The following is a 12,757-nucleotide window of genomic DNA, read 5'->3' on the forward strand; positions in this document are numbered from 1 at the left end:
TTTCATCGTTTGTCCATTCCGTATCATTTTTTCTTTAACTTGGCTAACTTAACATTAGTCCGCAATGTTATCTCACGGCCCATTTATTAATGACAATTCCAGTTTGCATCGACCTCAAGTAACAGTTAATAGACCAATCATGGATGAGAACATATTTACGTCCCGCCTCGGTGGCCTAGTTGTAAGGGGGCAGTCTTTCATGCTTGTTCCCAAATCAGATTTTTGTGGCATGCAAGCATTCCAGCAACATTGCTTCCTGTTGTGAGCCAGTTAGGTTCCACTTTCTGTATAGCATGTCAATACCTCATCACAGACTTTACTACTCTTCTAAGCTCAGTATTCACTGGGCCAACGGGAAGGTTGGAAAGCTACTTGAAATTATTTCTTCATGAATTCTACAATGTTTTTAGCCCTAATTGTGGGAAACATTAGTGAAATTTATGAGTTGATTTTATATTTGCCATTGATTATCTATGGTGGAAAGGGGCCACCGTCACACGTCTACATGGGTCACATTTAGATGGAAAAATTGTCAGTTTAGCGACGGTGCCACTTCACCTGGATGCAAAATGAATATTAATGAGACTGGCACTTGAAAAAGGCGGCATGCTCTTCATGTCTGCCTGGAAATTTCATGGTTCAAAAAGAAAAATGACTGGAGCTCCGAAACTGTGTTTGAAATCAGCCAAAAACCCTATCAAGTGTTACTGTACTTTTCTGTATGTGAATAACAATCCGAAGAATCCCTTAAATATTCCCGTACCTTTGTAAATCGCTGGAATTATGGGCAAAATGTTTTTCCAATAATTTTCCAAAAATTTTTTCCCTTTGACACGTGCAAATTTCAAAGCATTGTTTCAGGACAAAATAATAATCCAAATGTAATGAAACAAAGTTATCTCATAAAAATTTGATTAAGCAGAACGACTTCAAGATGTGGTCACGATACAACAGGTCCGATTGCTACCTCTGCATTCACTGTGTGTGTGTGTGTGTGTGTGTGTGTGTGTGTGTGTGTGTGTGTGTGTGTGTGTGTGTGTGTGTGTGTGTGTGTGTGTGTGTGTGTGTGTGTGTGTGTGTGTGTGTGTGTGTGTGCGTGCGTGCGTGCGTGCGTGCGTGCGTGCGTGCCATCAGGATGTGGGGAGCATCTGATCCGGACCATGCTGGCGCGGGAGTGCTCCGCTGCCATGCGGTCTGAAGATGCCCACCAGGCACTGTTGGAAGCTATGCAAAACAAGTTCATCAGTGAGTCATCTCAAACGAGCACCTTTTTTATTACAAACACACACACACACACACACACACACACACACACACACACACACACACACACACACACACAATGATTTGGAAAAAAAAACAAAGACAAAACAAAGATCATAAGAAATCACCCGAGTTTCCGTGCCTTTTAAAACCATACAGAAAGCGCTCCACACATTTTCTTTTGAGAGCCACAGATATTTTTGGAGTGTAGACATGAGTGTCTTGTTGACAGCTCATGAGAAGATGAGCTTTTTTTTTTTTTGATAGTGGTCAGTTGTTTAGCGTTTAAACTCTTAGAAAGTGGACCGCTGGGACATTCAGGGGGGTGGGGTGGTACAGACTGGTGGAGCCCTGTGGCACGTTGAGGCTCACTCAGACCCCCGTCAGTCGCTGGCATCGTGGATAACCAGACATTTGGAGGGTTCTGGGAGAGGCTGTTTTGAACTTATTGTTTTTCTTTTCTGCTGCTTTCTTTGAAGGCTTCACTTTAAGTTCAATTCAGCGACATATATTCTGACCTAGTCAGTGGGGCCACGATGACTGCGCCTTAAGATGTGGTAGCTCCTCGGTCACTCAGGCCAGCTCATCGATTTTAATGCAGTCGGTTCGTGAAATATGTTTTCCGTAATGACCATGCTGTTTGTTTTCACGAGATGTTGTTGTTAAGTTTATCTGTAACCCGGCCAAATACGGTCAATTTAACCCCACCCCATTACATCTGAATGCGATGGACTGAAACACTGTGTTGCAGTCCACATATAAGAATCACAGCCAGATGTATGAAGAGCTAGTATTTGTATACGACAGCAGGCTCTCATGGTGCAGATACACTCGCCAAACACCCACAGGGCCTCAAACGGTCTAAACCCATTAAATTGAGTCTACTCTTGATTGTTCTTGATGGCTGTAATGATGAACATTGTGGCAATAATTGAACTCCTGGCGTGTCGACATTGTGTGCCGTTTTCAGATTTATTATGGAACTTTAAACCAAAGAGAAATTTAAGAGCCCCTTAAAATTTAGTATAAATGCCTCAATTTTCTGCGAAAATGATCCAAGATAGAGTAAATTTATTTCGTAGTTCGTTGAACCAGGGGGGTCTTACTTACTGCAGTGGACCAAAAATAACATGAAATGCAGAAAAGAAACAATGGCGCAGGAATTGAATTGTCCAATTGGTGTAATTTAGCGGAGTGTTTAGATGTTTCCGGACATTTTGTTTCTATCATCCAAGTTAAGCCCCCTCCAACCTCATTCCGTCTCGCTGAGCAGACAATGAGCTTTTCTTGGATCACGGTCCACCGCCCTGAAGAGCATCTCTTTTGAGGTTCAACTAAAGGAGTCTTCACCTGCCATTCACCCATATATTTTTCTTTGAAAGGTTCATTTCGTCGGGGTTGTGTACCACGCTGTGTGGACCAACCAGTACACACCCCAACTATCACTCAAAACTTGCCCGGTGCATTGGATTGTGCAGTTTTTTTGTAAACTCAACAGCCTACCGTATGTCCCCCCATAAATGCAGTCAGACAGTCGTTTCACATGGCCAAAGTACAGAGGTTGTGTTCTGTGCCGTTTCAACAGGCATTGCTAACACTCATCAGTGTGGACAATTTATAATATGTTGTGTGGGTTGTGTGTCTAGGCTCCCCCTTTCTAGCCAGCGAGGACTCTGTTTTGGGTGGAGTAATTGTGCTCCGCTGCTGCCGATGCGTCGAGGCCCAGTCGTCTGAAGACATCCAGGCCGTGCTGGGTAAGCAATTATTATTCAGTTTAAACCTAATTACATAGAATAACCCAACCCCCCCCCCCCCCCCCCCCACAGACCTTCCCAAAGCCAACCCGAAGTGGGTGGAAAAAAGGCCTGTGCTTATTTACAAATCCATCACCAAATAGTGTGGATAAGTGAGTGAGTGTGGGGGTGGCTCTGGGGGAGCAGGGCGGCGGTGGGTGGGGGCGGGGGGTGGGCTGTGGTTTTCCCGGCGGGTGGTCTGCATTTTAAACTCGCACAATCAGGCTCCGGTTTCACACCCCTGGTCTCAGGTTCAAACAGAGACCTCCCAACTCCAGGATCCACAGCTAATCTTCAGATAAGTGGCGTCGAGCTTCCCCGCACACCGGCTCACCGGCTCACCGGGGGGGCGATTGTGCCGATGGATCCCATTTCCCTGCTCGCTGTGCCTGGGAAAACTTCTAATTCTCCCTCTGCAGCTCCTGTCGCAACCTCTGGGTTGTGTCCCTTTACCCAGTGACTTGTGGCACCCTGTAGGTGGCGCATCTTCAAGCTGACTGACTGTTGCCACACATTAGGCGGATTGAAACTGCCGGGCAAGATGCAGATGCGCGGTCAAATACCACTGACTCACCTGTGGTTTCTCTTTTGCATCGTGTGATGGGGGCAGTGGGTGGTGGGGGATTATATGAGTAAGCAGCTCCTCATCAATTTACTAATCTGATCTGCCTCCCAAATCCAATGCCTGATGTCCACCTCAGGATCTCCTGATTTCCTCCGCTAAGGTATTTTTTTCCCGCCACAAACGTCTAAACCGTGAATATTACAAAACCTGGCATTTGGTAGGTTGTCTATCTCCCAGCGCACTCTGGGTCGAGGCCTCAAGATAGAAACTTGTCTTCTAAGTCTTTTCAAATCAGAACCTGTCATGGCAGCACAGCTATTAATCTCCTCCAGCTCTCCGGCGTCGAAATGAGAATCCCAGATGGTGGCTAAACTGGGAATGAAGTGAAGCTTACACACGGTGGTTCCAGAGCTGGTAGCTCAGAAGCAGGACAATGAATCATTGAGGCTTTTATCACTTGGTCCAAGAGACCGATTGAATGTCCTGCTGGAGCGTATTGGAAACACAACACACAAACTTTGTTGAAATTGTGTACAACTCAGTAGTTTGCTTATTAAAAGACTAAAACAACAATAATATTCAATTTGGTCATGAAAATAAGAAGGAAACAACCAATAAAATATTTAAAGCGGCACTATGTAACTTTTATATTTGGGATTTGGCGCCCCTACAGTTTCTGAGTGCAATTGCACTTTTACACCACTGTCGTGAATCTCGGTCCAGTGTCCGAAAATAATTGATTTTACCGGACAAATTTGAACCTTATCAATAAAGGGATTTCCCTTGAACTCCTCTTAATAACAAAAAAATCGAACCCCACTCAGTGAGGGTGAGTATGTATATATGTTTTGAAAAAAGACCTCAACTAATGTATTAGAAACCAATTTTACTGCCAACGCCCTGCAATTCCTTTGTGCATCCCTTGGGCACCCCAGCTTGCGAACTCCGCCATAGCGTTTTCTGACCTTCTGAGCTTCAACCGAAAACTGTTTCTAAAATAACTAATTGAAATTAGTCATGGAATAGATCCAACAGGGTCTGGGTTTTGCCTAATGATGGACTGCACTCCTCTCCCAGACGACAGGGTGCTGTGATTGTTGCTGTTGCCGTAGTGCAGCCAGTGTTGTGAAAGAAAAGAGTTGGCTTCCTCAGCCATCCTAGATCGGATTTCTGGAAGAAGGCTCTGTGTTTATTTACATGTCTAAACAGCGCCTACGGTGTCTCTGCCATATCTTCTGGCACTAAACTGTAATCATATTTCACATCCAGCTCCATCCCACTCTCCCCCGCAGTGATGCCGCAAGCACATTTTGTATGTTTTCATGATTCACAATTGGTACATGCGCTCAATATATCTGTAGAGTCAGAGGTGGGCCCTGCCACCTGTTGGAGTGCAATGACTCTCCCCGATAAAATGGGCGATGGTGACCGGCATCCTTTGCTTCACTAAATCCGCACTCCATTTCTCCCACCTCTTTGCAGTGTTTTTGGCTGCTATGTATTTTTTTTTTTAATTTTATGTATATCTATTAAAAAATCATCTGCAATTGATTCACAGACCCTTGTTTGGGAACCCCTGGACTATGTAACACTTATTTCCTTCCTCTTGTGTTTTGGCAGTGGAGTTCCTATGGAGCCACACCACGGAGAGCATGTGCGTCGGTTACATGTCGGCCCAGGACTGCAAAGCCAAGGTGAGCCAAGCCCCCCAACAGTACGAACACGGTGGCACAGCTTTTAAAGAGGTTCACGGTTCATGCACTAAACATAGCCAGCTGTCACTCATGCAACCATATTTATCATCAAGTTTACAAGCTGGCATCAGCATCACTGTGGGTAGCGGATCACATGTTGCAAAATGAACGATAATTACACTTAATCGACTGGTGCCAATGGCTTAAAGTGAATTCTGGCATTTCGACTGAGCCCCCTTTTTTTTAATTTTCCCCCTTTTTTTTTTTTTATGACTCGCAGTTTGAGTCATACTATTGCTCCGGGCCCTTTTTGAAGGTGGTTTTACACCAAATTTTCTGGGACGTACGCCTCTTAATGGGAAAATTGCGTATGCCTCTCAATGAGAAAATTGTGATAGAAGAAACAAGCTAGTCTAATTAGTCTCACTGATTTCGTCGATGTGGTCTCAATGGGGGCAGGTTTTTATGAAAATGGCAAATGGCAAAATAGGAAATGCAATTGCCTGGAATGAGCTGGACTTGGGCCAGCTGTTATTTTGCTATACTCTGTGGACCAGCTAATTGCCCACATGCACATGCAAGGAATGTGCCGGGATTGGAGGGAAACAAAAATGCATACCTGGTGTGTGTTTGCAACTGAAAGCAATGCCTTTATAAGCAGGAGTTTTGTTGTGAATTTTTTTTTCCATGAACTCAAAAAACACCTGTTGGGTTTTTCATCGATTATCACACTGTGTGATGTCCGACCGAGTGACATCGCCTCCCTCCGAGTGGCGTGCTGGCCGAAACCGATTCCCTCCATTAATGTAGCTCTGTCACCGTGTATGCAGAGAGAGGCCACTGAAGTCCAAGATCGGTTCAGATTTCAAAGTACACCCCGACCCCAGTCTCTCCCTCCATATCGCTCTCTCTACATATATCCACAGTTCCGTTTCAGTCTTCCTCTGCCTCTCTCTCGTCCTCTTCCTCCCTATCCCTGCCCGTATGCGTCCCCGTGTCTCCGTTCCACCCCCTTCTAACCTTACCTGCTCCCGGGGTTGGACACAGACGGGGTTTGCCGCAAGTCTGGGGATATCGGTATCAATCTGCGTATTGGTTAAATGCACTCTGTGTCTCGGGCCCAGCAAAGGAATGCGAGTGCGTAAGCTCCCCTTTCATGCCCGTGCCAAGGTGAGCAGAGCACCTAATACCACTCGAATACCAGTCAGTGGTCCCTTTGAATGACCAATTATACACTTTTTTTCTTTTCAATTAGCGTAAGACTAGACTGTTGGTTAGATTGCTAACAATATATTACGAAATATAATTAGCTTATCTGCATATCCAGGCCTTTTATCCAGGCCACTTTAATTCACATGCCACTTTAAATGCACATATCTGTATATACATAGGCATATTCCTTCTATCTATTCCATTTTATTTCAATTTATTTTTATTGTATTTTATTCTTTATATTTTTATCTTATTCTATAAGTATTCCACTTACTGTATTACGTTTTAGGAGTCAGTTAGTCGGTCTATTAGAAAGGAATTTTCTACTTTTTATTTTATTTTATTTTTAATTTTTTCCTAGGACATATTGTGTGCTATTACCGGGTGCGTTGCATTACATTTCACTGCATATATGTATGGAAGTATGTATATGTATGTGACAAATAAAAAATCTTAAATCTTGAATCTTGAATCTTTAAACACCCTTGGAGCATGACTTGTGTGCGCGTGTGCGCACACACACACACACACACACACACACACACACACACACATACATACATACATACATACATACATACATACATACATACTTTATATGTTATATGGGCGCAACCAACAGTGCATTCCAGTGAATGTTTGCTTTGTGTAACTCATTGACTATAGAAAGACTATGAGCACCTTGGTGAATAATATCACCATTAGAAGAAAATAAATAAAATGTTGAGTGCCTTTGTTGGGAGAGCTTGTTTCAAAATTTCCATTAAGATAGCGGACATTAAGATGGCAGACTTCAAGATAGGGGTAAAACTCAGTTTGCCATTTTTAATTAACTCTACACCGAAGTATATCCCTGAAGTGATTTTAACACAGCATGCTTAAGGAAAGGGGACGCGCAAGTCAAACCTCGAGGCCAAAGCTCACAAGATGTTTCATGAAAGCGCCCCTGATGAAAGACGGCTTATTTACGTCGCTGCATGGATGTAATTAGCCAGGTTGTAAGGGTCGCTTGCAGCGCTCTCTGTAGCCCAAGCTGCGATCCCAAAGACATTCCTCCCATTCCTACTGGCATCCCACTGGGGCACCGCACTCTGGTACGCCGGGGTCCTCCTTCCTCTCGTGCTCCTGCGATAAGAACATGAAAGGCCTTCTACTCAGAAGAGCGGGAGTATTTAGGACAGAGGTCAGTCTGGATTTGTAGCACTCATCTGTAGCCGGTCTCCCATGTGCAGCCTGTTTCATACTTAAAGTCGTAAGGTTTAACCTTTTTCTGTTGTTTTTTTTGTTTTTTTTCCTGAACCAACGTTTCTACCCCTTTTCCCGCTCGGTTACCACGCCAGTCCCGCTGCAAAGTCGAAAATAATATATTGTCAGCTGTCAAAACTTTAACGGCTCCCCGACCCGTCGTCCTGACTCGGGCAGTAACTGCGGTAATGTCGCCCAGGCTAATCGGGGCGTTTGTCTGACAGTCCCGTCGTGATTGGACAGATGTTGTGAGGAGCGCAGTTCTCCCTGTCTGCACATCGCCCATCCCATCGTTCACTCCTGCTGGACAGCATTACCACTATAAAGCCTCGCGGCACCTTCAAAGTGTCTGAAAAAGGGCTGCGAGGACCTCAAATGGCGTGCAATTCAAATTCCCTGGCTGCCGCCTGCGCTTGTCCATTACACAAAGTGCGTTTTATTACTGCACATTTTGTTTGTGTTTTCCCATCTCGCGTGGAGAATAAATGGCATGTGATTGTTTTTTTTATTTTATTTTATTTTTCTTGAGGATAGGATCTGCAAAACCACACGAAAGCAGCAGCGTAGTCGTTATGCTATGTTTATTCCCTCGCCTGCTCTCTGGTGTTAATGTGGGGCTGCTCCCAAAGACATTCATATCACCAAAGCATGTTGGGTGTTTTTATTTTATTTGTATTTTTCTTTGCCAGCAGATACAAAGGGAATGCTGTTTTCCACGTTATGTTTTGACTCCTCCGTCAACCCTGTCATGTGGTTACTTCAGTCAAGTTGGTAACAAGCTGACAACAGACTCGCTGTAGGTTTTGCAATGTGTGTGCCGTTCTCTGTCTCTCTGTTTAGACATCTGGCAATCCTAATTTTGGCCCCGCCATTTCCTCCTCCACAGTATTCAGCACCATTGTCTCAACGGCGAGTGTTTCTCAGGTCCCGATGCAGGAATTCTTTGTTAATTAGACAAAGAGCAAGAGGGGTGTGATGGTACGGCGAGGCGGTATGGGTTGATGGTGGGTTGAAGAGCCATTCAAGTGACCCCCCCCCCCCCCCAGTCATTAGTTTTGTATTAAAGCAGTAATGTTGAGACGAGCTCATGGACAATGTGGTCCACTGTCAACATTTACATTTAGCCATTTAGAAGGCGTTTGTCCAAAAGGACTCACAATAAGTGCATTTGTCTATAGCATCAAAGCAACTGTATATCAGTCACAGTCAGCCAAACGTTCTATAGGAATAAGCAGCATTAGTAGAGTTTCTTTGTCATAGTGCAGTTAGATTTTGTCATGGGATAGAGATCCTTATGACAGAGGTAGTAAAGGGGGACAGTTCAAGTCGTTCCAACGCAAGTACGGGCAGCTCTCAGGTCTCAACTTCAAGACGATGACTTGGACCAAGTCCGGTCACATTTCCTCAAGTCCAAGTCCACCTTACCTCATGTCCAAATCACCTCGCCTCACCTTATTCATGTCTAAGTTGAGTGCCAAGTCTCCAGCACTCAATCCCGGGTCCAAGTCCAAGACACATAATCACCAGTCCAAGACCCATAATGCATCATTAAAAACTCCAAATTCTCATGTAGTTTCTGAGCCACCGACGCTAAAATGTACGTGTCGTAAATACCAGTAGCCCAAACAATAGCTCTTTTAAACGTCTTTTTATTACTCGCTCAATTATTTTATGACAAAAGATGAGTGTCCCAAGTTCAATCCAAGTTTAGAAAAAGAACACTGCAGGCCACACTTTTTCAAGAGCATGTTTGGACCTCGAGTCTTTCAGCTTTCAGAACACCTCGAGGTCCCTGCCATCCTGGACGCACTGGGGCGCGTCAGGTTATTACCATCAAAAGCTGCTCTGTAACAAAACAATATGAGTTTTGAGTATGTTCAGCTGTGCGTCGGGGGCTCGCAGGAATCTCTGTGAATTTGGCCAGCTCCATCCCCGCTGTTGCAGCGACATCAAACGGAGAACGTTTAGCGGGTCACCCTCAGTTGATTGTGACTCGCTGATGGGTCTTCCCTCCGAACGAGCCCCCTCTTTAACCCCTACTCCCGGCAAGATGAAGGGAAGATGAGAAACACAGGAATAACACAGGGCGCGGGAGGGATGAAATCCTCCGAGAGTGTTGCCATGTGTGCTCGGCCCTGTCTGGCTGTTGTCCCACGGAAGTGACAGCGGCCCTGCGGGTGCCAGGGGCCAGAGTTCAGCCTTGAAGCCCCCCCGCGTCTGGCGGACGATTCCTGGCCAATTGTGTTGCCTGGTCAGAGGGACTTTTGACTCTTCATTTGACTCTCCCATACGTGCCCTGAGGGTGGAGGTCCATCGGTGGGAGGAGTAGGACTGCTGCCGTTGGCTACTGGAGAGACCCCCACCTTCCACCGACTGGAAGTTTTGCTCTCCCAGACTCAACTGCCCCCCCCCCATTCTTCTCCCACCCCTTCTTTCCTGGCCGTCTAACCTCTCTCTCTCTCTCCCTCTCTCTCTCTACATGATCTCCACTAAGTGAATAATACACATATTCCAAGCTGCGTCATTTTATTGGTATTTCAAAGGATGTCAATAAAACCCCGAATAACCGGATCAGGTTGGTTGTGGCCGGGGGGACGGACCCCCCCCCGGCGAGTGTGTGTACTTTTGTGTAGCTCTCTGCGTACGTCACTATGTGGATCTCCTTTCTGTCGCCCCGCAGACTCACATATCCCGACTGCCTGCGGGCGCTGTGCCGGGCCGCTCTCTGGCCATCGAGGGGGGCGTGTGTCGACTGATGGGAACAGCAGAGTGAGGCAGTCCCGCCCTCCGTGCGGGCCTCCTCAGCTATACTCCAATGCCAATCGCACGCACGCACGCACACACACACACACACACACATTAACATGCACGCGTGCACACCTTGCCCTCTACAGCGCAGCACTCCAGCAAGGCCAGACGTAAAAGTAGTAACAAGCTTTAGCTGTTTTAACAGGTGTCCAGGAGGGGGGAGGGGAGTCTCTTCCTGCCTCCAGCATGTACTCTATGCCAACCCCGACTCCCCCGACTCCCTGGTAATCTAGTCTCACCTGGATTAGATGCACCCTTGCCTTGATGAACCATGTTCACCCCCCCCACCCCCCCCACCCACCTCCTCCCCCCATTTTTTTCTTTTTTTTAAGAAGCCCAAAGCGCCGTCCTTCCAATTGTATATAAGCTATGACTTTGGGAAAACAGGGTGGGTAACCATGTTTTCTATCGCTATAGATGTGGCTACTATAAAAAGCTAGTCTGTTTAGTTGGATGTTCAAAGACCTTCAAAAGGTCGCCAGAATGCATGTCGTGGGATGTGTGCTAATTGTACTAGTATTGAATGTGGAATTCAAGCGTTCAAATTTAAAGGTCAACAATACCAATATTTTTGATTTTTTTTTTTCCATTATTTTAACAGTTTATTTGCTGGCATACTTTCATGAAACGTACTAATCTGCTATGCATAGGGCTGGGTGTCATCATAAACGGATACCCTAGCTTCCATAATGATTCCCTAACAACACCTTTTTTTCGATAGCCATTTTATTTTTTCCTTCACTATTGCAAGTACTCCGTTGAAGGTCGTGTTTTGCTTTGCGTTTTGCGTTGACTCTTACGGTAGTTAGTTAGTTTTGTCTTTGGCTCACAGACGCTGAGGAGATCAACTACTTTGGGTATCAAACTTCAGTATTGAACACCTCAGTATGTTTTGCTCTTCAATACTATCAATACAATTTCAAATAATGGATACCCAGCCCTATTTAGGTTTTTATCTTGGCTACGATTACAGTGAACTGAACGACCGTACCAGCCTTAGGATTTCACTGCTTTGCCGGCACGTTTAAAAGTTGGACACAAAGCCCCCTTCCGTTCCCCGCCAGGTATTTGGTCGACTATTGAAAAGAAAAATGGAAGCTATGCACTTCCGGGCGAGAGGCTGAAACTCCAGTGCTCAGGTAGCAGCCTTTTGAACCACCGTCACCAAACATGACTGTTAGTCGCCGTTTCAAAAAAAAAAAAACAACTGTTTATATTTGTACAGTCGCGTTGACAGAAACACGTATTTTTCTTGTGAAGAGAGCGAGGAAGAATTGATACAAATTAATTTATGCGTATTTGTAATGCCCATTTAATGGCGCTGAGAGGAATAAGGGTCTGAAATGAACACCTCTTATGTTTTGCTTTTCTTTTTTTTTTGGACTGTTTATCTATCTTAGTTTGTTATAAGAAGCTAGATTGTGGGGAAGAAATGCTATAATACAACTAATTGTATCTTTACTTGAAATTTAATATAAAAATGGCATAAGCTATTGAAATGGTAACGTGTACACTGCTTTCTACAGCGCTCGATAAGCAAATAAAAAAACTATGATGACTTCTGTGTCAAAAGCACTTTTTTTTGTCTCCCTTTCTCCGAGTGTTCGGCCTGATGGTCGTCTACCTTTTACGTTTGGATGTGTATATACTGTATATATAGGAGTTTATACTGTATGTCTTCAGTCGAAGACATTATACATACATATGGACATATATTAAAAAAAAAATGTTCAAAGGGAATTTCTACAAATGGAATGGAGCAGTGGTTTCCTTTTATTTAATATTTGTTCTTTTGTATTTTATTCATTTAAAACAATTATATCTGTCTCTGGTTTTCCTCCGCAGTAGTCCCCTCAGAAGCACGCAACACGCAACGGAGATACTTTGAGGCGATAAATATGCTCAGCGAGTTCACGTTCAGGTGAAAGATGTCAAAGTCATTCACCGTCACCCCCCTGCAAAGTGCAGCTGACATGTCAGAGGGATTTGGATGTTCGACCTCAGTTTGATCTGGGGTCCATCTAAGAGGGCACAGGTGCACCCTCACCCTCTCGCCCCCTCACCCCCGGACCCGCCCTCGCACCCCTCTCCATCGGCTTGATTACCGGCTATTGGGCGACAATGCGCTTTCTTTTCATCAGACCTAATCTGTGCTGTTGGGAGACCCCCGTCAGTCC

General features: G+C 45.1%; 1 protein-coding gene across 2 annotated transcripts in view; it reads left to right on the plus strand.

Annotated features, from left to right (window-relative positions):
* tasp1 (taspase, threonine aspartase, 1) overlaps positions 1-12,138 on the plus strand; it is a 36,035-nt gene extending 23,897 nt beyond the window's left edge. For both annotated transcript variants that reach the window (XM_080016727.1, XM_080016726.1), the window contains exons 11-14: positions 1,135-1,245; positions 2,910-3,017; positions 5,242-5,315; positions 10,453-12,138. In XM_080016727.1, coding sequence (XP_079872853.1) covers positions 1,135-1,245; positions 2,910-3,017; positions 5,242-5,315; positions 10,453-10,545 — 386 coding nt within the window. In that variant the 3' untranslated portion in view covers positions 10,546-12,138. The remainder of the gene's footprint in view (positions 1-1,134; positions 1,246-2,909; positions 3,018-5,241; positions 5,316-10,452) is intronic.
* Positions 12,139-12,757: the final 619 nt, after the last annotated feature.

This window comes from Zeus faber (assembly GCF_960531495.2).
Source record: "Zeus faber genome assembly, chromosome: 16".
NCBI classification, from domain to species: domain Eukaryota; kingdom Metazoa; phylum Chordata; class Actinopteri; order Zeiformes; family Zeidae; genus Zeus; species Zeus faber.